At 39.4% G+C, this 27454-nt stretch overlaps 1 protein-coding gene across 2 annotated transcripts; it reads left to right on the forward strand.

The window, feature by feature from the left end:
* Positions 1 to 114: 114 nt before the first annotated feature.
* LOC133532562 (zinc finger protein 182-like) lies at positions 115 to 27028 on the forward strand. 2 transcript variants are annotated; one of them, XM_061871294.1, is made up of 11 exons: positions 510 to 756; positions 1342 to 1562; positions 2868 to 3042; positions 4825 to 5007; positions 16774 to 16872; positions 17977 to 18069; positions 21560 to 21727; positions 22081 to 22221; positions 22733 to 22834; positions 23463 to 23558; positions 26630 to 27028. In XM_061871294.1, the coding sequence occupies exons 1-11, from the start codon at positions 622 to 624 to the stop codon at positions 26837 to 26839; spliced, it is 1623 nt and encodes a 540-aa protein (XP_061727278.1). In that variant the 5' UTR covers positions 510 to 621; the 3' UTR covers positions 26840 to 27028. The 2 variants fall into 2 exon arrangements, with proteins under 2 accessions (XP_061727279.1, XP_061727278.1); XM_061871295.1 differs by lacking the exons at positions 16774 to 16872; positions 17977 to 18069; positions 21560 to 21727; ... (2 more) ...; positions 23463 to 23558; positions 26630 to 27028 and adding an exon at positions 6727 to 13195 and having other exon boundaries at positions 115 to 756.
* Positions 27029 to 27454: the final 426 nt, after the last annotated feature.

The following is a 27454-nucleotide window of genomic DNA, read 5'->3' on the forward strand; positions in this document are numbered from 1 at the left end:
CGTCTATCTCATTTCCATCTCATTTCAAACATACATAGAGAGAATGATACTGAGGGCCTACCGCGAACCACGTTCGACGTGTTACCTCTCTGTCGCACTTGTAAATTCGTACGTAAACGTGACAGGGAGGCAACACGTTGAACGTGGTTCGCGGTAGGCCCTCTGTTTTCGTCTTACGCTATACTAGTACTGACCCAACCATTACCCAAAAAAAAAAGGGATGACTATAGATGTTTTCTTCTTGTTTACTGGCTTATTGTTTATAATATACTGGAACAACATCCAGCACTAATTAAAGCTACTATGCACCAGCAAACACAACGGTAGATTTAAATTTTATATTACTGGCAACATTCCTATGATGGCTGCATTGGACTGGCGTCACTACCTTTTCCAAATTGACATCAATAATTTGCTGTCAGGAAATTACACTTAATACTGTATAAATCCTTAATGCATCAGCATAAAGGTTAATTTCGCTTAAAAATAATCATTTTGTAAGTTTGTAGCCGCAATAAAATATGACGGCCATTTTGTAGCCAGCTACGCGACAGATCCACGAAAAGTGTGCCATCCGACAGATTATATAAATAAAATCTTAAATAGTTTATCTGTATCATAATGGATAAAGACATTTCTAACGTAGGAACTCAGTACATTATCTGTGAATGTGGTGATAATTTTCCAAATGAAAAGTTCCTGAATATACACCTGGCGAACAATCATGGAGAAGTGGAAAGCTTTCTATGCGATGAGGTAAATAGTCACCATTTTCTACAAGTTCATTGTGATGGTTACAATCAATAAAAACACGCGCTTCGATTAGCCGGTATACTTTATGTTTTGTTTACTATGTAAAACTAAATATTTTCAAATATATCAAGTCAATTAATTTTACTCGTTGTGGTAAAACTTACAGAAGAACCTGCAATAATCGTGCTATTTTGTTAATAGGAATATATCGGAATGATTTCATTAATCAATAGAAATTTAGTTTTGTAATGCTATTATTTAGCCCTAGTAAAGAATCTAAAACGAGAGTGAATATTTAGCCGTTTAAGGGTTGATGAAAACAATTGAATGAAATAAGTTAAGCCAGAACAATGAGGAACAGGTCCAGGCAGTTTTCTATTTGAAATATTTCAAAACCACATTGTTTACATTTACTTAACTACCTAAAGATACATACTATATAACACAACTACAAAAAAAATCTATAACTCATGGAGAAATATTTGTCATAAGCACACAAATAAATGCCCTTACCAGGATTCAAACCTGGTACCTGGTCCTGCATAGGCAGTGTCACTACCAACTAAGCTAGGAGGCTGTACCTTTCAGTGCCCCGAAGTATTCACAAGCAACAACAGCCTCAGCTACCACAAAAGAAGCCATGAGAAGAGAGGAGAGGCTTCCGGGAGACCCGAGACAATCAAGACTTACGGTCGGAAGACTCCGCTGAAAAAGGAACCGGTTGAGAAGAAGCCTCCGGTTCTCAAGCTCAAGAACTTGAGGAGGATAGATTCCATCAGTTTGATAGAGAATTTGAAGTCACTGGGAGGGTGAGTATTGAAATTAGTACATGTTAGGATAAAACAAAATATAATAATTTAATCCATTAACTGCTGAAGACGACAACATCATCATTTCAACATCATCATTTTCCTCGCATGCTCATGGGTGCCTGGGGTCCACTTGACAATGGAATGACCAACCCCTTGACCCTAACACATCAAATACCTATAATAAATAATTAATAAGAATATAATTATATAAATGTATTATGTAACTCTAATCATTAATAAAACTAAATGTGCTTAGGTGGATAGTTATTTATTATTGACAACCTCCTATTTTTTGGTGGGCTTATTTTAAAAATAACTTAACCTAAGTGTATTTCTACCAATATAATTATCTTAAGATAAAGTGATATATGTATAATGTAAAGCGATTTGAACTGTTTGACGTGTAAATATGTTGTGTTTATAAATAAACAAAATGAAATGAAATTGGCATAGACACTAGTTTTTACAAAAGAGACTGCCATCTGACCTTCCAACCCAGAGGGTAAACTAGGCCTTATTGGGATTAGTCCGGTTTCCTCATGATGTTTTCCTTCACCAATAAGCGACTGGTAAATATCAAATGATGAAGAGGATGTTAGTTTCATGCCAAAGGGCAATGGAAAGGAGTATGCTTAAACTAAGAAAAGTACAGAAGATTAGGCTCCAAAATTAGAGACATGACAAAAATTATAGGCGCACTTAGCCAGACCCAGAAACAAAAATGGAGATGGGCTGGCCATGTAGCTAGATTACAAGACGGAAGATGGACCTATGAAGCGACAGCCTGGAAAGGGCCCATTGGTAAGAGGACTAGTGGACGGCCACTGGCACACTGGTCAGATGGCATAACGAAACTGGCAGGGGCCAGCTGGATGTGGGAGGCCCAAGACTGAAAGAAGTGGAGGGTTCTGGAAGAGGCCTTTACCTCCTAAGGGTTCTGGTGTGTTATCTCACAAAAATTATATTAGGTTTAACATCCTAGGTTAAGTATTTTGTAATATTTGCACCCAGAAATAAAAGGCTTTTTTTTATATTATTTATTTATTAAATATCAAATAATTGGAATTGAAAAGTCATTGATACAAGCTGGGGTTTGAACCCGCGACCTCTGGATTGCAAGTCGCACGCTCTTACCGTTAGGCCACCAGCACTCTTGTCGCAATGTCAACATTAATGTCAAATTTCTATTAAAATATGACATTTACAATGACCCAACTTCTGTTCAACTCCTGCAAAGGTAAACTTAGATGGACTGTTTTTTCCCTAGTTTTACCATATTTAACCTCCCACATTTATTACCAGGATTATCAAAATAGAACATGCTCCAAGCGTACCAGACCCTAAACCGCCTGAGCCTGAAGCCGAGCCTGAGCCTGAAGCCGAGCCCGTGCTTGAGGAAGCGATGGATGAGGGTCAGGTGGTGGTGAAGAATGAGGCCATGGAGGAGACGGAGGAGATATACTACCAGTGTGATGTGGTAAGCATATATTTGGGGCATTTAAGAGGCCAGTATACCATATGATCACTATACAAAAAGAGAAAACGTTTTTTCACCTGTATACATTTTCTATTCTCAATTTTTTAGTATATTATTGACACAATAAAAAACTAGGTATAGGTTTTCCTTGTTTCAAAATTTGCAACACAATTTTTTTTAAGGCGAAACCTATAAACCTAGAATAAATATGTTGAGTGGTTTTTATACGAATTGAGAATTAATGTGAATCAGATCTATATTAAATATTACTCTGTGACATTGACAAATTTGTTTTAAGTACTATTGTACCTATTATTAAGACATTTTGACCTATAACTTTGGCGTTATTAATAAAGTTTTGTATTTATATTTGAATATATTATGCTGAAGCGATTAGGCGGGTCCACACAGAGCGAGCGAGCGAGCACGTACGTGCGAGGCAATTTCCTCACGCACAAACCTACCAGTGTAGACGTGCCTCGGCCGAGGCGGCGCGTGCGTTTTCCTCGCTCGAGCACGCCGTCTCGGCCGAGGCACGTCTACAGTGGCCGGTTTGTATGTGAGGAAATTGCCTCGCGCGTATGCTCGCTCTGTGTGGACCGCTATTGACATCAAATTCAAGGTGATTTGTTAAGATTCAGTTAGTGGAAATCTCTCGAAATGGACTTTAGAAAAGGTACCATTATTTCGCTAGGGTCGCAAAGCTATTCTTCCCTCTTAATATAGGCTAGATGACAAGTTTTGATTAATGGCGACAGTCAATCAAGTTTGTTTTGAGGACCAGAAGTCAAAATTCAAAAATTTATTCTGCAAGTAGGCCTCAAGGGCTCTTTTACAAGTCAATACAACATTTATATGATAGTAACATCATATAGTGACATGAAAAATACATAACAACATTTATAAATACAACAGCCAATACCTGCGTAAACATTACATTATAATAATCTTAAAGTCCAAGTCCATATGGGATCCTTTTTTTTATTGTACGTCGATGGCAAACAAGCATACGGCCTGCCTGATGGTAAGCAGTTACCGTAGCCTATATACACCTGCAATTCCAGAGGAGTTACATGCGCTTTGCGGACCCTAACACTCCGCAACCTCATTGATCTCTGGCAACCTTACTCGCCGACAGGAACACCACACTATGGGTAGGGTCTAGTGTTATTTGGCTGCGGTTTTCTGTAAGGTGGAGGTACTTCCTCAGTTGGGCTCTGCTCTAGATCTGGAATGACATCCGCTGTGCTGTGCCCTACCACACTAAGTGAGATGACATTCACAGTACCCATGCCTCTCTTTTGGCCGCAAGAGTCAAAAATGACAGTGACAATCGTACTCTACGTGACGTCACGATCAAGTTGAAGAATTTACTGTCATTAGGTACAAATGGATACATTTTTGGGGTTGTCGGTGAGATTCAAGATGGCGAAGACGTCTCTATAATATGTTTTTGTATTTTGCTCATTCATGTTGTTTAATGTGTAGTATTGATAGCTTATTATGCAGTGAACTATCGTGGAAGTGTGCATCTAATGAAAAACTAATCTTGAAACGCGTTTAACCATGTTTTAATCAACACCCGGCAATCCATCGTGGCTTTTAGTAAAGTCCAGCTATCTCTTTACTAAAAGCAACTACCGAACAACGTCATGCTCTACGAGCACACTTAAAAACTTGCAACGAAACTAGCTATTGGCAAAATCATCATAGATTTAATGGAAGCCATATTTTAAAAGAAATTCTCTGTTAAATTACTCTAATAACTAAATTTTCCCACAGTGCAACTCTATATTCTACACGGAATGGGACTTCAACATCCACTACCAGAGCAAGCACGCACTGAAGCTGGAGCCCAGCTCCTCCGCCGAGCTAATCTTGGAGCAGCACCTCGTCAGCGACCACGGAGTAGAGGGCATCAAGACCGAGGCCGAGGCCACTGCCTACTACTATGAGTGTGAACTGGTATGTATTCTTTTACTATTTTTTACACACACACAGACACAGACAGTTATGTCTGCCACCTATACTACAAAATGTTTAAATTAAGGGGCTTCCAAGCGCCAATGACCTTCGATCTGAATCTCTTAGTTTTCTAATGTTTTTTGTAGCTTATAATCAGAGATCGGCAGGAGTGAGCTGTTTTCAGTTTTTGAATAACATGGACATACCTAGTCATTTAATGATATTGTGTAAATAAAATAATTATAAACAATTAATTGTAATTAATAATTATAAATTAAATTATTTTATTTCGTCTGCCTTCACGTCACGTCGCAATCTACGGAATTTGATAAATCTATTTTGCACAGCTTTCTGCTTAAGTGAGAAAAAAGTTTCATCTTGTATTAAAGCAAGCTTCCTTAGATAATATAAATATATTGTATATCCACTCACATCAGTGGATGTAGAAAGATCTTTATCTATATACAAATAACGCTCGAATAAAACTCAGGGCGAAACAAATTGAAAATAGAGAAAAACTAATAGTTATTTATTACAATAGTACATAAAATTAAATTTACAATAAATAAAAAAGCTTAGCACTCGTTTTGTAATATCATAAATAAAAATCTACAAGACACAGCTACATGACATTAATGACGTAAGGCTTGAGATACACTTGTAAGTTTTAATTACGTAAGTAAGGACAAAGCTATTTGTTAGAATGAGATAGTAATATTCATCTCTCACTCTGTAGTATAGCTGTGTCCCTACTTACGTAAGTAAAACTTACAAGTGTACCTCAGGCCTAAAAACAGCTCACCCCCGCCGATCTCTGCTTATAACATTAACTTTTAAGCAATCTAGTATTCCATATTTACTTCAAAGTTAATTGTTTTCGAGATATTTGGCATCAAAGCTGAACAATTTTAGGTAAAAAAACTTATTTTCTGGCCATAACTTTTGTGTTAATTAGTTTAAAATTAAAATCACTGAGCAGTTTTTAGAGACGTCAAAGACGAAACCAAAAATGTAGATTTCATATATCCTTCATAGCAATCTAGTAACGAAAAAAGTGTTTTAGTATTCATTTCTTTCAAAATCCGGCAGACCAGAATGGTCATGAAAGATTGAAGAACCAATAGCCGTTTGCCTTATCTTATAATTATATCTGTGGTGCAAATGTAGTAGTAACTCCAGCTTTCGACCACTCTTAACCAACTGAGCCGAAAAATTTGAACGCTCCTGGTAAGCGTCGGTGGTTCATATGGTTAAGGGCGATTAGATTGGAGTTCCAAAAGGTCGCGAATACAGGTCATGCAGGAAGCGCAGAATTTTAAATTTTTCCTTTTTTTATAAAGTGTTCCTGTTAACTATAAGGCATTACACGTCGAGCACTTACTATAAACGTCCGGTAAATATCCCCCGAACAGGATCGAAATTGTATTGTAGCTACTTCTTGGCGGAGGGTTCTTGATACTCTTATTCGTTTTCCCGCTTAAGACGCGTTTTTGACGTGGTCCCTACAGTTCAGAATCTTCTTAAGCATTTTTCTCTTCTGAATTCAAAACGATAAAGCTTATAAATTGACATTTTATTTCGATGAAACCATTTAATCTTTTTATTAACATTTGCTGAAGCTATTCGTCTCAGCTAAAAAATGCTAATTAACTGTCAACAGCATAATTAACCATTGCTATAAATTATCATCAAAATAAAAAGTCAATTTTGGCTTGACAGGGGAAAGAAGAGATACACAAACCAGCACCGAGCACTATCACAGGAGGCAAATCTGTCACCAACACAGTCCGAATGACAGATTCTGTCAAACCAGACGATGTTGAAAAATTGAACAAAACAGAAATGACAGCTCAGGTACAAGAACATTCAGAAAATGATAAAGAATTTGCACAGAATTCAGAACCATCTCATACTGTCAGTTTAAAAGGCTGTAAGGATGCAAATACTGTTCAAACGACAGATAATATTCTAGACGTTAATACAAATATAGATACCAAATTAGAACTAACGGGCAATGATCAACATAATGATTTACTGAAAGTAGTCGGAGAGAAGGAAACAAAGAAAAAATATAGACCAAAGAAAAAGAAACGTGGCAGACCGCCAACATACGACGTGTACGCTAACATGCCTCCAGGACTAAGCAGGTATCAGATTGAAAAGCTAGCTAAAGAAAGAAAAATACAAGCAAGAAAAGAACAGCTAAGAGCAGCGTCAAGGACTTATCTTAAGAAACTTGGTGTTGAACAGCGCAGAGAAATGGCCGCTAGATATAAAAGGAATAACCCAGAGCGCGTAGCGGAAATTAGCAGAGAATCATCTGCTAAATATAAAAGGAATAATCCAGAAAAAGCTGCTGAAATTAATAGAAAATCAAGTGCTAAATATGCTAGTCGTCACCCCGAAGTATCGAGGAGGGCTAGCAAGAAATTTTACGAGAAGAAGAAATTGGATAAGTTGGGAATTAAAGTCGAAGTTAGTGAAGTAAAAGTGGAAGTTAGTGAAGTGGAAGTGAGAGTTAGTGAAGTGGAAGCTGAATGTGAAAGTATTTTAGGTTTTTAGTAGATATTATATTCCTTTTTTATTTAAAAAGTGGTCACCATAAGTTTAAAAATGAAAAGGATAGATTTCAATTTCATTCTATATTAACAATTATAGCGTGAAAGAGTATGTTATATGTATTCCTAGATCAGTTAAATTGTTATTATTTTCAAATAACATGAGTGATATTGTTATGTATTGTCTCGAGCAACTACTTTTTACAAGCTTTAATTAACTTGCCCTGTAATATCTTAATTAGTGTCTTGTCAAATCTTGGAACCTAAATTTGACCCACTTCCCGATTTACGGTTGAGCTAAAATGTTGCATACATATGTAAATCAAATGACAGTAGGCGGGTCCACACAGAGCGAACATACGCGCGAGGCAATTTCGTCACGCACAAAGTAGCCGGTATAGACGTGTCTTACCAGGCAATTTTACGATACGGCCGAGGCGGCGCGCTCATGCGAGGAAAACGCGCGCTGCCTCGCCCGTATTGTAAAATTGCCTCGCGCGTATGCTTGCTCTGTGTGGACCCGCCTAGTGAAATATTATGATTACATGGATTTATTCTGATGACGGAGTCACGAGGTGGCCATGGGAACTCTGTGATAAAACAACGCATGCTAATTGTGTTTGGAGTTCTTAAAACTGTGTGTATTAGTTGCCTGTGGAAAGAAAAGTACAGTCAGCGATAAAAGCTTGTAACAAAAATGAAATTTTTGACAAAAACTCATTCTAATGTCATGTACCATAACTTTGTAGTTTTGTATAAAAGCTACATGTATTGTGTTCAACTGAAATATTTGCGTGTCAGTTCAGGCGTTTAGTTTTAAGTAGAAAGTTAGACCAAGCCAACTCCTTAGCGATCGATAAAAAGTAGTTATTAGGTGCGTCCACACAGAGCGCTCTATAGCATTTGACGTTTAAAAACAAAAGAAGGTTGCTTTAAAGGCCTAGAGGTGTGTAAAGCAGTATGAAATTCCTTTACATATCATCTTCACTCATCGCACCGGATACGTAGTATTTCCGGACCTAATTTAAAGTAAGTCATGTGTTTGAACAAAAATGTTATGTTATGCGTCTACGAACGCCTGTGGTCATTAAATAATGTAATCTAATATATAAATATTTATACAATTAAAACTGTGTTTCATTTAAGTTCATTATATTTGACGAATAACAAAAACACAGGACGATCTTCTTTGAAATCTTTGAATCTACTTTGGAAATATTTTTGAATTCGTTTTATATGTGGTGCAAGGGGTCATCAATTGATTATGTCACACGTTTAGGGGTTAGGGAGGGGGACACGAAAATATGACACAAATTTTGTGCCTTCATTTTTTCAATAACCGATTTTTTATTTTATTTTTTTATTTGCTATACAGTAAATAACGAGATTTTGGAATGATAACCGTTTTTATTCGTGTATATGTTACTGTAAAAGCCCGAAGTACGGTAAAACCTAGGATATACCGGTAAGACCTAGGTTTTACCGATGCCGATCGGTAAAACCCCGAAATGTTAAATAATTATTGTTCACTTCGGGCTTTTACCGACATGGATTTGGTAAATCCTAGGTCTTACCACGGCGACCGGTAAAGGTTGAATCATGCACTGGTTTTTGACAGTATTAGATGAAAATCTTGTATCAGTGTAAGGGGTGTTACATGTAGCGCCATTTAGAGTGATGCTTCGTATTGTTTCGGCTATTTTACTAGTCATATAGATCTAGGTCTTTCGGTTTTGCTGAAGATGAGAGTGAACTCTACTCACTGCAAATTCGAATGCGTTGAGTAGGGATGTAGAAGTCCTGAGAGCAGAGTAATGTACAGTGTGTCACATACCCTCTGTAAGCAATATGCCCAGTTGGTGGGAATTTCGGGCTGTAGCTAGCCGCTGTAATGGGTAACAGAAACGCGTTCCGTATGTGCTTCGCTTTCCAGATGACCAGGGTGCACTGCATAATGCAGAGATTATCGTGTTGCGAACGATTGGCATCTTAACTAGGTACCAAGGTTTAGGTATAGTTTACAGTAAAAACAAATTAGGTATCTATTAATAGTTCTCGCTTGTTGAAGCGATCAAATAACACCCAGACGCTTTCAATTAAATCAATCAATCTTGAGGATGCTGTTGCGGCTGTCGAAGCACCGCAGCATGACTTTTTTGCCATTAGGCAAAAAAGAATCGCCTCCATGCTGAGACGGGTGCGCGGCAGCAGCAACAGTCTACTCAAGGTATTGGCCGAGCGCCTCGAGTGCCCCGTTATAAAGTTTTGGGTGGAGGTGGCAATTGGGGCAGCGAAATAGAGTATGGCAACCTGCGCCCCTACTCTCCACACATCTTAGTTTTTAGTTATAAGTTCTTATTTTTATTTTTCTCTAAGTACCTAATTAGCATAGTTTTAAGTTTTAAGTTTTATATTGTTATGGATCAGTGATCAGTACCCCTAGTGTAAATATTTTCGACAGCGAAACGTGACGTACGCGTTTGCGTTAAGTGTCATTTTGTATGAGATTTTTGACTTTCCAAAACGTCCCGCTTGGCGCGCTGTTCAAAAACCCATACAAAATGAGACTTAACGCAAACGCGTACGTCACGTTTCGCTATCGACTAAATTTACACTAGGGGTACTGAAATAAACGGTTTCGTTTTTTTTTATACCCAGGGTACGACACGAAACTTAAATACGTCCTTTTCTACATATTAAAGGTTGTGCTAAACTATTTCTTTTATACCTAACATTTTATTCATTAAGAAAAGGAGACACTTGACCTGTCCGTCGCATCGCGTGTTATTTCACGGTGCGAAGCTCATGAACACGACCGCACAGGACCGTACCCTAAAGGCAGCAGTGCATCAGCGCCAGAGTACTCTGAACGTACCGCACGAAAGAAAAGTACGGTAAGCGATAAAAACTTGTACAAACAATGTTTTTTGTTTTCAAAAAAATACTAAATCGTACTTTTCTTCCGATTTACATAAACCAAAATTCAAGTGTCAAGTTTAGCTCCCAAGATTAAGTTTTATAAAAGCTTGTAAAAACTCAAGTATCCGAAAAACACATGTACAAAGAAACAACCTGATATAAATAATAAATAGTTTGTATTCAAAATACTACGGACGCCTTATAAAGAAATGTGTCGGAGAACTTTCCGGAGAATATTCTTAGGAGTAATGAGAAATTTGCTCTATTAAGTTTAAAATATTGTTTCGGGACCAGGTCGCTTTACTAATATCAATAAAACACACATACGCATTTAATTTGAGCAAAAAAGGAACATTATCCTAATAAATAATAACCGAGGGACCGCGCTGGAGCTCAGGCAGTACTGAGCGAGGCCATCGCCTCTTGGAACTCCAGCTCGAGTAATAATTAATGCCCTTTGCATTTTTGGGGGTCGGTGTGGGTGGTGCAACTAACACCTCTTGAACAGATGGACACATGATTCTACGGGGCATACTTGGATCGCCATTTAGAGGCGACGGGGTTACGTCAGGGTCACGCGGGGTAGTTATTCTGGAAAGCAACAGCATAAATAATAAGCGTGTTCTCCCTGTCCTCTTTTTTTTGACGCAGGGGTGAATGCATTTACGCATCTCACCTCGGACGCACGGTGGGCTGCGCGCCAAGGGAAGGCGGCCATAACTAATATTTTATTATTTTTCCTGATTTCTTCTACTTTTTCTTTAAATACAATTATTAAGTAAGTAGTATATTAAAAAAAAACGTGTTAGGGTATATTGCATGCAAAATATATTCATAAATTTTAACAAAAAAGTCATTCTCTTACCACCCGGGTGGTATGTGGGACTCGCTCCTCCCGTAACTCCCTCTGTTAGCCAGAGGAAGGGGAAGAGAATACCCACTAACATCCCCTGCGGTGTCATCCTCTTTGCCGTTAGGGGAGCGTCATGGTATCGCTTGCGGCATTCTATCCGCGATGCCCCTCGGCAGCCCGACCGACCTGTGTTGGACACCCGCGCCAATGAGGAAGAGCACCAGGACGCTTGGCTCTCCTCCCACACGTGCAGAGCCGTTCCGTTTGGGCCCCCCAATCCACTGGCTCTACGAAAGGGAGGAACTAGCTGTTGGCTAGGGCACATTGCCTACCTAGGGAGGAGACCCTCCCTCTCCGCCTACGCCGGAGCGGTAGCGCATCTGCACTATCTTCGCGCAACCGCTCCGCTGCTTCCTTTAGGGAAATCACGGTTTCGCAAAAGACCTCAACTTCCTTCCATGCCCTCTTGCTGCGCAACATGGGCGACACGACGTCGTGCAGCGAGAGGTCCCCACTCGTGATTTCCGCTGCCACCACCATGTTTTGGCGTACCACAGCCCATCGCCTGCACGATTCAAGTGTGTGCTGGGCCGTGTCATGGCAGATTGTTGAAACAACCGTGTCCGGTTGTTACCTGCGTCAATCTGTAGCTGGGCACCCCGTGTTCTATATGGAGCCACTGGTTGAATGACTGGGAGAGAGCCCCTATACTGCGGACTCTATAGAAGGAATCCTCCTGGTCGCTCTTCCAGCGGTCCCACAGTCTCTTGACAGCCTGTCCTTGCTCTCTCTTCGCCTCCTCTGAGTCGAGGCGTTCTCCACGCGCTCTGGCCTCTGCTCTCATACGGTAATTTCCAGCTATCATTTTAGCTTCCAGCTACCAGGGTGGAGTGCCTGCCAGGGCTCATGCCACCGCGAAATACACCGTATGGTATGCCTTTATTATGCGCAAGGCCACCACCCTCAGTGGACGCCTTAGGAGAGGCTTGGCTTTAGCCAAGAGCCTGTCCGCCCAAATTCGTGCCCCGTATAAGGCCATGCTCTGAACAACGCCCACGTACAGGCACCGACAAGGGGCTATCGGCCCACCCACGTTTGGTAATAGCTGGCTAAGGGCTGAGGCAGCACCCACGATTCGGGGCGCTAACCTGAGGAAATACTGTTCAAAATTCCACCTCCGGTCAAGAACAAGAACCAGGTACTTCATGTGTGAATTGACCGGAACCCTCTCACCTGCAACATCTATAGTTAAGTCCTCAGGTAGCGCCCTTCCAGGTCCCCCGAAGACAATTGCTTCAGTCTTCGAGAGGGACACATTCAATCCTAGGCGTTCGATGCGACCCACTGACATCTCTGTCGCTACCGCCGCTCTGAAAAAGTTATCGTCCATGTGCCTTCCCCGCACAGCCACCATGGTGTCGTCAGCATAGCAGATAGTGATCATGCAGGGAAGCTGGGCCCCCCTTATGGCCCAGTCATACCATATATTTCACATCAGGGGGGTGTTCTCCCTGTCCCACCTTCCGTACTCCAGAGAGAGCCGCCGCGGCTTGTTGTTGAAAAATTGTAACTAAACCTAAAGCAAAACCAGAACATTAACAGTCAGCACTATGACTATTTTTATGAAATACGAGTGTTAAATATATTATCAGTGGGAGCGGGACAGCAATAAACAGTGTAACGATGCACGTTATTCTAATCAAAGTAAGATTAGGTTATACTGTGCGCGACTGTACAATCGCGAGAGTAGTTTCAGCGTAGCAACAACGTTAGCAGTTTTGATCGCGCGGTACGTTCAAAGTACTCTGGCGCTGATGCCTTTAGTGTCCGGTCCTGTGCGGTCGCGTTCAGGAGCTTCGCGCCGTGACATCACACGCGATGCGTCGGATAGGTCAAGTGTCTCCTTTTCTTACAGAATAAAATGTTAGGTATAAAAGTAAATAGTTTAGCAGAACCTTTAATATGTAGAAAAGGACGTATTTAAGTTTTGTCTCGTACCCTGAGTATAAATAAAAAAAAAACCGTTTATTTCAGATCACTGATCCATAACGACTATTAGTATAAACTTAAAACTATGCTAATTAGGTACTAAGAGAAAAACAAAAATAAAACTTATAACTAAACACTAAGATGTGTGGAGAGAAGGGGCGCAGGTTGCCATACTCTATTTCGCTCTCCCAATTGCCACCTCCACCCAAAACTTTATAACGGGGCACTCGAGGCGCTCGGCCAATACCTTGAGTAGACTGTTGCTGCTGCCGCGCACCCGTCTCAGCATGGAGGCGATTCTTTTCCGCCTAATGGCAAAAAAGTCATCTACTCGCTCTTCAGCGAACATGACGGACGCGCTGCAGTGCTTCGGCAGCCGCAACAGCATCCTCAATATGTTATTATATTGAACGCGCAATGCGTTATACGCTCGTTGTGTAAACTTCACCCACAGGCTGCATGTGTAGAAAGTGACAGTAAGCTCTAAAGAGCGTCAATTTAACTGATGTATTACACCGTGGGAACCTGCGGGCAAGCATATTGCCTCTCACTGCTGTCGCTCTTTTTTCCCTTTCCAGATCCAGATCGTCATTCAATTCAGTTGTAAGCTATGCCCCAGATACTTAAAGCGATCTACAACTTTGAGGGGTACGCCACACAACATGATCCTCGGCTCCGTAGACGGGTTATACTTACGAGGTTTGAATATAAGTAAGTAAGTAAGTAAATATTCTTTATTGTGCACCATATTGCCGGCCGTATTGTATTTTAGACCATGCTGCCCGGCGTATTCCTCACAAATATTGATGAGCTGTCGTACCGCGTCAGCCGAAGGCCTCAGCAACGCCATGTCGTCAGCGTAACTTATATTGTTAAAACACACATCACCTGTATGGCAACCGACATGTGCCCTGCTGAGTGCCTCGATCAACTCGTTTACGTAGACGTTGAAAAGGAGAAGGGATGTTAGCCCTCCCTGTCTCGCTCCACTTTGTAGTTTGTACTCGTCAGACTCCTCTCCCGCCCATCTCACTCGGTTGACCTGGCTGTTGTACCAATGTTTAAGCAACGCAACATATTCAATGGAATCTCCCGTCTTTGTAAGCTTGTACTATAGCTTGTCTTACACAACCAGGTCAAACGCCTTTGAAAAGTCCAGAAAGCACGCATAGATCGGCGTGTTCCTGTCCTTGTAGTACCTGACAGCTTGCTTAAGACACAAAATCGCATTTTCGGTCGACAGCAGTCTTACAGAATAGAGCTGTAAGATTCTGGTTCAAATAACCCTTTAGCGGCGCGGTTCCTTTGTTCCGACCGGCCGTACTAATAGTTCCTAGGGACGCGGAGGCCTCCTTTCGCATCCACATCAGCTGTCCACGGCGCTTAAAGACGTTCCTGGCTAACCAGGAGCGGCCCTCGGTACGACCAACTAGCATGACAGGGGAGTACCAACATACCACGGAACCAGACAGGCTTATTTCTCTCCCTTACGAACCACTACCATAACCCACGTTTGGCAAAAGGTTTTTTACTTAAAACAAAATTATTTAATTGAAAGCATCTGGGTGTCATTTGATCACCCATCCATAGTCGCTTCAACAGGCGGGAACTATTAATAGATACCTAATTTGTTTTTACTGTAAACTATAGGTACCTAAACCTTGGTACCTAGTCAAGATGCCAATCGTTCGCGATATGCACCCTAGTCATCTGGAAAACGAACCACATACGGAACGCGTTTCTGTTACCCATTACAGCGGCTAGCTACAGCCCGAAAATTCCCACCAACTGGGCATATTGCTTACAAAGGGTATGTGACACACTGTACATTACTCTGCTCTCAGGACTTCTACATCCCTACTCAACGCATTCGAATTTGCAGTGAGTAGAGTTCACTCTCATCTTCAGCAAAACCGAAAGACCTAGATCTATATGACTAGTAAAATAGCCGAAACAATACGAAGCATCACTCTAACTGGCGCTACATGTAACGCGCCTTACACTGATACAAGATTTTCATCTAATAATGTCAAGAACCAGTGGATGATTCAACCTTTACCGGTCGACGTGGTAAGACCTAGGATTTACCAAATCCATGTCGGTAAAAGCCCGAAGTGAACAATAATTATTTAAAATTTCGGGCTTTTACCGATCGGCATCGGTAAAACCTAGGTCTTACCGGTATATCCTAGGTTTTACCGTACTTCGGGCTTTTACAGTAACATATATAATATATATTTTTTCCTAATATGTTTTGTGTTATAGAATATTTTTTAAATAAAATAATGATATCACAATTGTCTCGCATCTCCAATCTGGATTCCGGCCAGGCCATAGTACTACCACTGCGCTGATGAAGTTCACTGAGGACATAAGGCAGGGCATTGAGACTTCTAAAGTGACAGTCTTGGTGCTTATTGACTTTTCGAATGCGTTTAATGTAGTGGACCACGATCTCCTCCTTGCTGCCCTCTCACATCTCAAAGTTTCGCCAAAATCGATTACTTACAGACATGGCGTCTCCAGTTTTTAAATCCTCCAAGATGTTCTGATGTGTTGTATTAATTTGTAATTATTTATTTTTCTTATCGAAGTGACCTCACCCATTATAATTTAGTGTGTGTTATTTATTAATAATAATAATAAAAAATAAATATATTGTACAAGGTGCCCATGAGCATTGCGAGACATTTTATCTAAGCATTCCTGGTAATATTTAGAAACTAAAATGTCATATAAAATTTTCTGGATTAGGCCTAGTTTCAGAGATAATTAAATGTTTTTCGAAATCATACTGTCGCCATAAATCGGTACAAAACACATTTTTGACTGCGGTATTGCCATTTTGAGGTCTAGTCTGGACATACCTATTGATTGCCATCGAAAAATTAAAAAAAATGTATTCGAGAGGCTATTCCCAAATTAAAAAAAACTTTTTAGTTTTACGTTTTATGTACAGTTGTTCAAAAACATAACAATATAACATTTTTTGCTTCTGTTGCCATCAGGAATGCACCGTTAAAATCTCTCGCAATGCTCACGGGCACCTTGTATTATATATTAATTTTATCATCTATATTTTTGACACGTTTTTATAATATTTTTTTGTTTTGTTTAAAAAAAAACGTTATATTTTTTATCAATGTAAGACCAAAATAACGTTTTTTCGCGATTTCTGTATGAAACAAAGTTTTTCTATCAATTTAGCGCAAACTAATATTCGAAAGTAAATAGATGCGCACAAATTTATGTAGTAATATTGTTTTTTGTATTGAAAGCGAACCATCTTAAATGCATAGCTTGAATTTGATTTGATACTGTATATCCTCTACTGCATGGATGTTTCCTTATGAGTAATAAAGTATTCTTATATACAAGTGTTTATACTAAACGTACAGAGTAAGAAACACATATGTCTGATCACAGGATCTGTATACATGTTGACAGTGCCACAAAATCTTCGCAAGCGAGAAGTACTTCAACGTCCACTACAATAAGACTCACTGCGGCGGCGGCGGCATGCTGCCCATCACGGAGGAGGACGAGGTGCGTACCTTTAAATTTAATAAAATAAAAAACCACCCTTAAAAAGTTAATCTCTTTATATATTATTTGACGACCGGTTTGGCCTAGTGGGTAGTGACCCTGCTGACGAAGCTGATGGTCCCGGGTTCAAATCCTGGTAAGGGCATTTATTCGTGTGATGAGCATGGATATTTGTTCCTGAGTCATGGGTGTTTTCTATCTATTTAAGTATTTATAAATATTTATATATTATATATATCGTTGTCTAAATACCCTCAACACAAGCCTTATTGAGCTTACTGTGGGACTTAGTCAATTTGTGCAATAATGTCCTATAATATTTATTTATTTATATATATTTTCTACTTATCGACTGTGATGGTTGAATTAAGATTTCGTATACCAAACTATAATTGCGTACTTTTCATGTATGGGCTCCCAACTCAACTATAATATTCATTTCGATACGCTGTAGTCAACTATAAAAAATGTATTAATCATGTGCCACCGCGTTCCGGTAAAATAGAAGGATCGATCGAAGAACGATTATCGTCAACCCGTTGAACGCCACATCTATCGTCGCCTCATCATGCACCTTGTCGGAATACACGAAGGTCGATATCGGGCAAGAGCCGTGCGCGTCAGTGGGTTATTATACAATACAATACTCTTTATTGCACACCTCAATACAGAAACAATTATAAATAATACAACACATAAAAAAGAGGTAAACGACAGGCGGTGTTATCGCTAAACAGCGATCTCTTCCTGACAACCTTTAGGTAGCTGAATTAGATAAATGTATGAGTATGTTATGTCAGTAGGTGTTCCCGATGCAATAAAAGAAGTCTGGTACATTTATTATAGTATTTTTCAAACTCAATGGGTAGACTGACATCTGTTATCTCCATATAATTTATAAGTTATTACCTAAAAACGCCAAATCTCTCAGTCAAAATTGTATAAAAATGACACCTGTGGAATTTCAAAAATACTATAGTAGAATGTGTTTGTGTGATCAATTTTTTTTTTGCCGATACATTAGTAAGCCCAACACCACTGTATCCACTGATTTTAATGATGATTTTTATTAGATGTAAAAAGGTATTGTTATTTTGTGTGCAGATAATAGAAGAACAAGCCCGGGCGGAGCCTGCGTCCGCGCCGGAGTCCAAGCCCAAGGCCCCCGAGCAAGTCATCTACTACAAATGCGACTTGGTAAGAATACGAACGTTACGTCATGGATAGGGCCACTAGGGAAACGGGGTATAGGAAAACCTGTTACTAGATGGGAAGACGAAATAAAAAATATCGCTGGTCAAAACTGGATGCGAATAGCTCAAGATAGAGATGAGTGGAAAACTGGAGGAGGCCTTCACCTGTGAAGACGGAATTCTTGCTACATATTAAAATTCATTTTAAAATAATTTTAGAACTAACATAAAAAAACTATAAGTGAACTTAACTCTAAACAACAATGTTAAAATTTCGCAAGATATAAAAGGCTAATTTTTTATTTATAAGAATACGAACAGGATAGTTGACTGACTAGTCAAAACAGTTTCTTTTTCGAACTGTCTAAACGATTAACCACTATGGAATCTATATGAGAAACAGAATAAAATGACGTTTATTTTATTGTTTATTTAAATGACGTTTATGACCATGAGGTCAGGGTGTGTATTTAGTCAGCTGCAATAATTTACGGACAGAATATATAGGTCATATTGAGCAACTTTTACTATGGACCAATCCCGAAATCGCGAAAAAAACATTTATTCTGCCATACTGCCATCATGACGACCGGTCTGGCCTAGTGGGTAGTGACCCTGCCTATGAAACCGATGGTCCCGGGTTCAAATCCTGGTAAGGGCATTTATTCGTGTGATGAGCATGGATATTTGTTCCTGAGTCATGGGTGTTTTCTATGTATTTAAGTATTTATAAATATTTATATATTAGACATAGACATAGAAAAGTTTTATTTAATATCACAAATATCGCATTGGTACATTTGAACATAAAATCTTAAAACTACTAAAATGCGTTGGCTGACATATAAACAGCGTGATGTTAAAAAGGGGCTCGACTCAGCATAAAGTTGCAGTAAATGTACTGCAACGCTGGTTTTCAGTCCCTAGTAATAAAAACAAAACATAAGAAAACAAATTTCAAAACAATAACATTAGGAAAAGGAAGAGAAGAAAAAGTTAGATGGGTGTGTATGTGTATATGTGACGAAACGGAGTGCAATTTATAAAATTATTTGTGTACCTACTGTGTAGTTTTTGTATGTGCTTTAGTTTGTGTACAATATCATAATAGAATATTTTAATAAAATAATAATAAAGCATTTTTTTTTGTATATATAAGTTAGGATAGGATATATAGTTGAGTGTAAATTTGTACTTATTAAGAATATAGTTAATGAATTATGTTTGGCTGGGCTATTATAAGAGATAAGAAGGTATAGCTCTACAGCCAAGAGGTAGTGCATTTTGAATATGTAGAAGGTGTCGCTTAAGCCGTGTTTTAAAACTGTTTAGACTATTAAAAATCTGTAATGGTGGCGGAATATTATTCCAGCACTTAGTGGCTGTGTATTTAAAACTACCTCGAAAAGCAGAGGTGCAATGATGTGAAGCTACCAATTTGTTGCTGACCGATCTAAGGCCATACTTCATAGAAGTGTTTGAGCGCCAGGTGAGCTTTTCAAAGAGGTACTCGGGTTTTGAGAACTTTAATACACCAAACAACAATGAAGATAGATGGAGTTCTCTTCTGTAAGCCATTTTGAGAATGCCTGATGCATTTAAATAAGGACTCACATGCGCTCGAGGGGGAATTCTAAAACAATAGCGCGCACATGCGTTTTGAACTCTTTGTATAATGCGATCAGTCCGTGCTAATAAGCGTGGACCATATACTACATCTGCATAATCAAACCTTGAGAGTATAAGCGTATCACAAAGTTTGATTCTAAGGTCTTCGCTAAGAAAATCACGAATTCTATAGAGAATTTTTAGTCTATAAAACGAGTTTCTGGCAATATCTGCAATGTGACTTTCAAAACGAAGAGACTCGTCCATTATAACGCCTAAGTTACGCGACTCAAAAATTTATTATATATATCGTTGTCTAAGTACCCTCAACACAAGCCTTATTGAGCTTACTGTGGGATTTAGTCAATTTGTGTAATAATGTCCTATAATATTTATTTATTTATTTGTACAAAATGTCAATTACTAACTAAATACAAAACACAACAAAGTAAAAGTAATTTATTAAGAAACACAAACACATAAACAAATATATTAAACAGTTTTTTAAGAAAGACTATTTATTTTGTTTTAGTCAAGTAAGAAAAATATATGTTCATATTGATTATATTTCAAAGACCGTGGTTGTACTCGATACACGATTGAACGAAATCGGCTCGATAGAAAATAATTGCAAAGATTGGTCTTAAAATCACAATTAAACGGTTCTATGCCTTTATTGTTTTGACTTATGGGTCTGCAATTAAAATCAGAATTTCAAAACATTTATATTTAAACCGCTAATGAGTAAAATATTACACTAATAATCCACTATTTTTTATTTAAAAAAAATCTTACTATTCCGTGGCCTAGGCCCAGTAACATGCGACAGTGCTTTCTCATTTACTCCGATACAAATAGACAGTGTGCGCGCTTTAGGTATTGACAGCCTCTTAATGTTATTTGGAGCCTCGTCTGCCAACAAACCATACTCTGGTTTGGCGGAAGTTGTGATTTAAATAGTTTTAAGGTTTGTCTTTTGAATAAACATTTATTTCATTTCATTTAATATCAGCCAAGAAGTATGAAACACTAAATTTTTTTTTTCGCGACATCAGGGTTCCCATAGTAAAAGTTGCTCAATATGACCCATATATTCACCCCGTAAATAATTGCAGATAACTAAAATAAACATACTGTATTTCTTTTGGATTTATTAAATATTTTGACGACCGCTCTGCCTAGTGGGTAGTGACCCTGCCTATGAAGCAGATGGTCCCGGGTTCAAATCCTGGTAACGGCATTTATTCGTGTGATGATCATGGTTCCTGAGTCATGTATTTATATATTATATATATCGTTGTCTAAGTACCCTCAACACAAGCCTTATTGAGCTTACTGTGGGACTTAGTCAATTTATGTAATAATGTCCTATAATATTTATTTATTATTATTAATTGTGTCTGAAAATAACTGTGGTCTAGATATTTCTATTCTTCTAGTGCTTTATTTCGTGCATGGTGTGAAATAATTTATTTTAAATACAGGCAACATCCCATTGTTTGTAACTTATAATTTACCAAAGCAGTGATTTGTGTATATTTGGAAGTATACAAAATAAATAAATATTATAGGGTCATTCTTACACACATTGACTAATTGCAAGTCCCACGGTAAGCTCAAGAAAGTTTGTGTTGTGGGTACTCAGACAACGATATATATAATATACAAATACTTAAATATATGGAAAACACCCATGACGCAGGAAGAAATATCTGTGCTTATCACACAAATACATGTCCTTACCAGGATTCGAACCCAGGACCATCGGCTTCATACATCATTCATTCAATAGTCATCTAGTACCCATAGTACCAACTTTGCTTAGTTTGGGGCTGGGTTCTGTGTAAGATGTCCCCTAATATTTATTTATTTTTATTTAAATTCAGTGCAAAATCCTGTACCCGAGCGAGAAGGCGTACAACTTGCACTTCGACAAGAAACACGGCGGGCAAAGTTGCCTGGATGTCCAGACCACAGGATTCCAGCTGTTGGAGCAAGAGCTCTCAGAAGATTACGGGGCCACGGTGCCTTTGGAAGTGTTTTCATGTGAATTCGTAAGTTTTAATTTTTCTACATATCTTATACCCGCTAAAAAAAAAGCTGATTTGAAAATAGCTGGACAAAGTTGCCAGATAATGAAAACCGAACCGCAGAGAAAAACCTAGTCTGTATATTACAGTACCTTAATTTTAACCAGCTCTGTGTGCAAACTTGCCAGGAGGCCCAGACCTCTGACTTCCAGCTAGTAAGATCCTGAGCTTGCAGCAGATTTTGGCTACACGGCGCCTTGGGAAGTGTTCTCATGCAAACAAGTAACTTTTATGTGTTTAGGCGTTTGCATACGTCCACGGGACTCCATGGGTTATTTGATGAATCTAAATGTTTCTAATATGTATTTTTTTTTTAGTGCTCAAAAACCTTTACAATGAAGCGCTCTCTTCAACTGCACCGTAAGCGAATACACGGCGAAGAGCTCCGCTTGCACGCGGAGCAGACGAGGGCCGCCAGCAGGAGCAAGGTGTGCGACGTGTGCGGCCGCGCCTACAACGTGAGTGACAACTTTGCTCGGGAAGGCAACTTTGCCCACTAAGTAATTAATATGGTCTATAATAGTGACGCCTATATTCATGCACTACTGGGTCTATCATTGTACAAGGAGTGGGCTCGATACCTCACGCGGTTTGAGCTCCTTTACATTACACATAATAATTATATTATTTGACATTGCCGGCGTAGCTTTATTTGACGTTCATAAGCGCATTGTAATATGCCTATGAAAAATACCTAAACTATTTTTTTATCTTTATTTGTTTGACAAGGGGACAAAGTTGTTGTGTAAGATTCCAAAATTGAACCACGATCGTAGCGAGTGGTTCGAGAAGTGGAATCTTGAGGTTTGCTAGGGTTTCAAGGCAGGAGGGTTAAACAAACTTTACTACCGAGTGAAACACAAAAATTGTCACCAACTTGATTAGTAAACATATATTTAGTAACTAGCTTCAAACTGAGAAAGGAATGTTTGAAAATGAAAACCATTAAATGTATATGTGTTGTTGCAGTCAAACGCCGCGCTGCGCTACCACCAGCGCCGCCACACCGGGGAGAAACCCTACGCCTGCACCATCTGCCCCAAGAAGTTCACAATGCCCATGTTTTTGCAGGTATTTTACCTAAAAATCAGCCTGTGCATGATCGAATTATGTAATAAAAAAATCCTTAACTAATTATTATTATATTATTTTTATTTATTTATAGCATGTCTTAGAAATACATTTCACTAAAATACTAAATTTAAAGAAAATTCTACTGTTATCGGGTACTTAGCCATTTATATAGAGAAGTGCGATAATGTAAGTGCACATAGTAAATTAGAACAGAATGATCATTTGTACCTCATATTCAGTGCCGGTGAGTAAAGTTGCCAGAGCTCAACGAGGGAGGGGGTTAGGGTCGGCAACGCGCATGTAACTCCTCTGGAGTTGCAGGCGTACATAGGCTACGGATACTGCTTACCATCAGGCGGGCCGTATGCTTGTTTGCCACCGACGTAGTATTAAAAAAAAACTTATTTGCCCGGTCTTCGGCATCCTCAGGAGTGAGGATGGATTTGACTCGTGCCAGTCATGCCAGTTTAAATCAGAAAATAAACTTTTTTTTTTCTTTTTAGCGATAAGACCGCCTGTTGTTTACCTCTTCTTTATGTGTTGTATTGTTTGTACTGTTTCTGTATTGAGGAGTGCAATAAAGTGTATTTGTATTGTATTGTATAAATCCTATTTTATATTGTAGATCCACATGAGGACACACACGGGGGAGAAACCATACGAGTGCCCGCATTGCCCCAAAGCTTTCACCAACAAGGCGGCGCTCATCAGACACGACCGAGTAAGTTAAATAAAATAAATAAATAAATATTATAGGACATTATTACACAGAGAGCGGAGGTCGCGGGCTCAAACCCCGGCTCGTACCAATGAGTTTTTCGGAACTTATGTACGAAATATCATTTGATATTTACCAGTCGCTTTTCGGTGAAGGAAAACATCGTGAGGAAGCCGGACTAATCCCAACAAGGCCTAGTTTACCCTCTGGGTTGGAAGGTCAGATGGCAGTCGCTTTCGTAAAAACTAGTGCCTACGCCAAATCTTGGGATTAGTTGTCAAGCGGACCCCAGGCTCCCATGGGCCGTGGCAAAAATGCCGGGACAACGCGAGGAAGAAGAGATTACACAAATTGACTAAGACTAAGAAAAAACAACTTTTCACACTCAACCCAAATAAACGTCCACCTGGCTTCGACAAACCGCGCCGGGTATGGAGTCAACGGAACCGCATACGAACAGGTGTTGGAAACTGTGCCCACCATTGGCATCAATGGGGCTGGTGTGACTCCCCTCAGTGTGTGTGTGGTGACCCCGAGCAGACGGTCGAACACATTGTTCTGGAATGCCCTCTCACCAAATTCAAGGGACGGATTGAAGACCTCCCGAACCTTAGTGAAAGGGCCATCGAGTATCTGAAGAGTGCAAACATCAATCTCTAGATTAATATCTAACTTAAATCCAGTAAAAATGCCATAAGATAAATAAAATAAACACAAATTGACTAAGTCCCACAGTAAGCTCAATAAGGCTTGTGTTGAGGGTACTTAGACAACGATATATATAATATATAAATATTTATAAATACTTAAATACATAGAAAACACCCATGACTCAGGAACAAATATCCATGCTCATCACACGAACAAATGCCCTTACCAGGATTTGAACCCGGGACCATCAGCTTCGTAGGCAGGGTCACTACCCACTAGGCCAAACCGGTCGCCATATCGACTGATACTATTTAAAAAACTTGCATGTATATACGTTATTGTACATAGAAATGAAAACACGAAAATCACAGTTACAGAGTAAATTAAATATACTCTTAAGGCCCAGCCATAGAAATAAAAAATCCAAAATTTGACACTGGAATTTGAACCTATAGTGCACGGAATACAGTAGATTTTATTTTGTTTGAAAATTGCACGAAACAAAACAAATGCAACTCTGTCCTAATTGAATATGATTTAAATTTCATCGAACTGAATAAATCCTATAGGTAGGACCTTGGGCCTTACGAGGTTAAAACAAAGGCGAACTTACCTCTGTGTGGGATCTCTTCTCTTGGGATGAGTAGAACAGAAGTAACGATCAATGAATGACGAACAAAAACTATTGAACTATAATGAGCATATTGATAATCTAAGAAGATTAAGAGGTTGGCAACGCATAAGTGGCTCATCCGATGTTGCTTATGTCCATGGGCGGCGATGACTGCTTCCCATCAGGCGGCTCGTCTGCTCGTTTGCAGCCTATTAATAATAATAATAATTCAGCCTATATACGTCCCACTGCTGGGCACAGGCCTCCTCTCATGTGCGAGAGGGCTCGTGCTATAGTCCCCACGCTAGCCCGATGCGGATTGCAGCCTATTACATAAAGAAAAAAAAAAAAAGAAAAAAAAAAGTTAGGAATGATTCTTCGTGTCGGACAGCCCTTCACACGGCCGAATACTGATAAATTATTATTTTATTCTTTAGTTAGGAGTATCCTTGAATTCGGAAGTGTAATTTGAACACAACTATACCAAGTCCATATCGACCGTTTGGAGAGGATACAATTTTCCTAAAATCATTCAGTATAAGAACAGGTATTTATTTAGTAAATTCTACATTGTCGGCAAAACATTTTGGTGTGTATTCCCTTTTTAACCGTAGGTAATACTTAGATGTCATGTTTTTGTTTAAAATGCTTAAAGGTATTATTAATTGTCCTATTCTCTTAAGTTTAATTACTTTCAGTTGTCCGCATCTCCCCTAACGCCCTCGATCACTGGTTCATGTCAGTTTTTCTGTGAAGAAATATTCCAGACATACTTTTTTCAGACGAGTTCCGAGTTACTATAATAAACATTTATACGATGTAGATTGCTTTCAAGGTTAATTGGCTAGTCTAAAAAATATAGTTAACCCTTTACCAGGCTAAGGGATATATATTTCTCACATGGGCTCTTCAAACATGTGTTCTATTTTAGATGAGTAAGACTGACATTCGATTGTCATTTTTGAACTGTCAGCCTGGTAAAGGGTTAAACATAAGTTGTTTTAGTACCCAGGTACTTATATATTTATGTTCTATGTAGTTCATTTTCCATAAGTATTTTTTTTTGTGTTTATTGTCATCATAACTTATATTTGAAATGTAAATAATTAGATATTATATGTTTTCCATCTGATACATTATATCTATATATTAGATATACATGTACCTATAAGTACTTATTTCAGTTAACATTATTTATAACTATGAACCTCCAGGTATTTTTGTTGCCTTGTTCTTTTGTTGGAGAACGTCTTCTGTATTGCCTTTTTAATGTGTTTATATGACTGTTTGGTTTCTGAAAAAAAAGCAAATGTGTACAATTACTAAAATTAATGAAATGCAAGTTTTGAACACACATTGACACCGAATCAGAAAACTAAAGGAAATTTAAAAAAGTAGAACTTAATGGAACTAGGAAGTCGGAAAGGGACTACGTTCATAAGAGAGGTATGGGTACTGTGAATGTCATCTCGCTTTGTGTGGTAGGGCACAGCACAGCGGATGTCATTCCAGATCTAGAGCGGAGTCCACCTGGGGAAGTACCTCCACCTTACAGAAAACTGCAGCCTAATAACACTAGACCCTACTCATAGTGTTGTTCCTGCCGGGGAGTAAGGTCGCCACTGCTCAACGGGGAGCGAGGGTTGTCAGGGTCGGCAACGCGCATGTAACTCCTCTGGAGTTGCAGGCGTACATAGGCTACAGAGACTGCTTACCATCGGGCGGGCCGTGTGCTTGTTTGCCACCGACGTAGTATAAAAAGAGGCACAATTTTTTAAGCTTAACTTGTCATCGAGCATCTTTTTTCCAGGTCCACACCGGCGTAAAACCCTACCAATGTCCGGAATGCGGCAAGTTCTTCACGCAGTCCAACTCGATGAAGCTGCACGTGAGCACCGTGCACCTCAAGCTGCCGGCGCCCTACAAGAGCGCGAGCCGCCGGAGCCGCAGCGAGGCGCGCGCGCGGCAGCTCGCGCTCAAGGCCGCCGACCACGGGGACGGACTAGTGCTGGGGGATTAGGCTTTACATTGTTCTCAAATAGGCGGCTCCACATGGAGCGAGCGGCGTCGCGAGGATTTTTCCCCGCGAGGCAAATGGCCAATGTAGACGTGCCTCGGGAGGCATGTCTATGTGAACCGTTTGCCTCGCGAGCCACTAGCGTTTGCCACTAGCACACACTAAACAAACCCCCTTGAAGTATTAATGCCATATTTATTCGTTAGAAATAATCGGTATTTCTGTCCTAGTAGTTAGCACTGGTAAAAGGTGAGATTTTTTTTCCAGTTACCAGTGGTAAAAGGTGGGAAAAAATCCCAGTAGTTACCACTGGTATCAACTGGGTGGTAAGTTAATGGAAATAACTTACCACCAAGTAACAATTTTTTGACAAGTTTTGACAGATTATTGATAAAACTGTTACTTTTAACCGCTTGGAATTTTTCATCCAGCGTGCTCGTGCCGCCGGTACGAAGTTTTGTCTTATATATCAGACTGCGGCGAAGCGGTTTTAAAGTTAAGGCATAATATACACCATGTTTTTATTGAATTTCGTTAACTCCAGGGTATGGGTAAGTACGTTTAGGGAAACTAAATGGCATAGTTAATTTAAAAAAAAAACTTTTTTATAAAAAGTAA

This window comes from Cydia pomonella, chromosome 27 (genome assembly GCF_033807575.1).
Source record: "Cydia pomonella isolate Wapato2018A chromosome 27, ilCydPomo1, whole genome shotgun sequence".
Lineage (NCBI taxonomy): Eukaryota > Metazoa > Arthropoda > Insecta > Lepidoptera > Tortricidae > Cydia > Cydia pomonella.

Coding starts and splice junctions, on each gene's coding strand:
- LOC133532562 (XM_061871294.1), top strand. CDS start 622: ATGGATAAAGACATTTCTAACGTAGGAACTCAGTACATTATCTGTGAA. Junction 757..1,341: donor AAAGCTTTCTATGCGATGAG/GTAAATAGTCAC, acceptor TGTACCTTTCAG/TGCCCCGAAGTATTCACAAG. Junction 18,070..21,559: donor TCTACTACAAATGCGACTTG/GTAAGAATACGA, acceptor ATTTAAATTCAG/TGCAAAATCCTGTACCCGAG.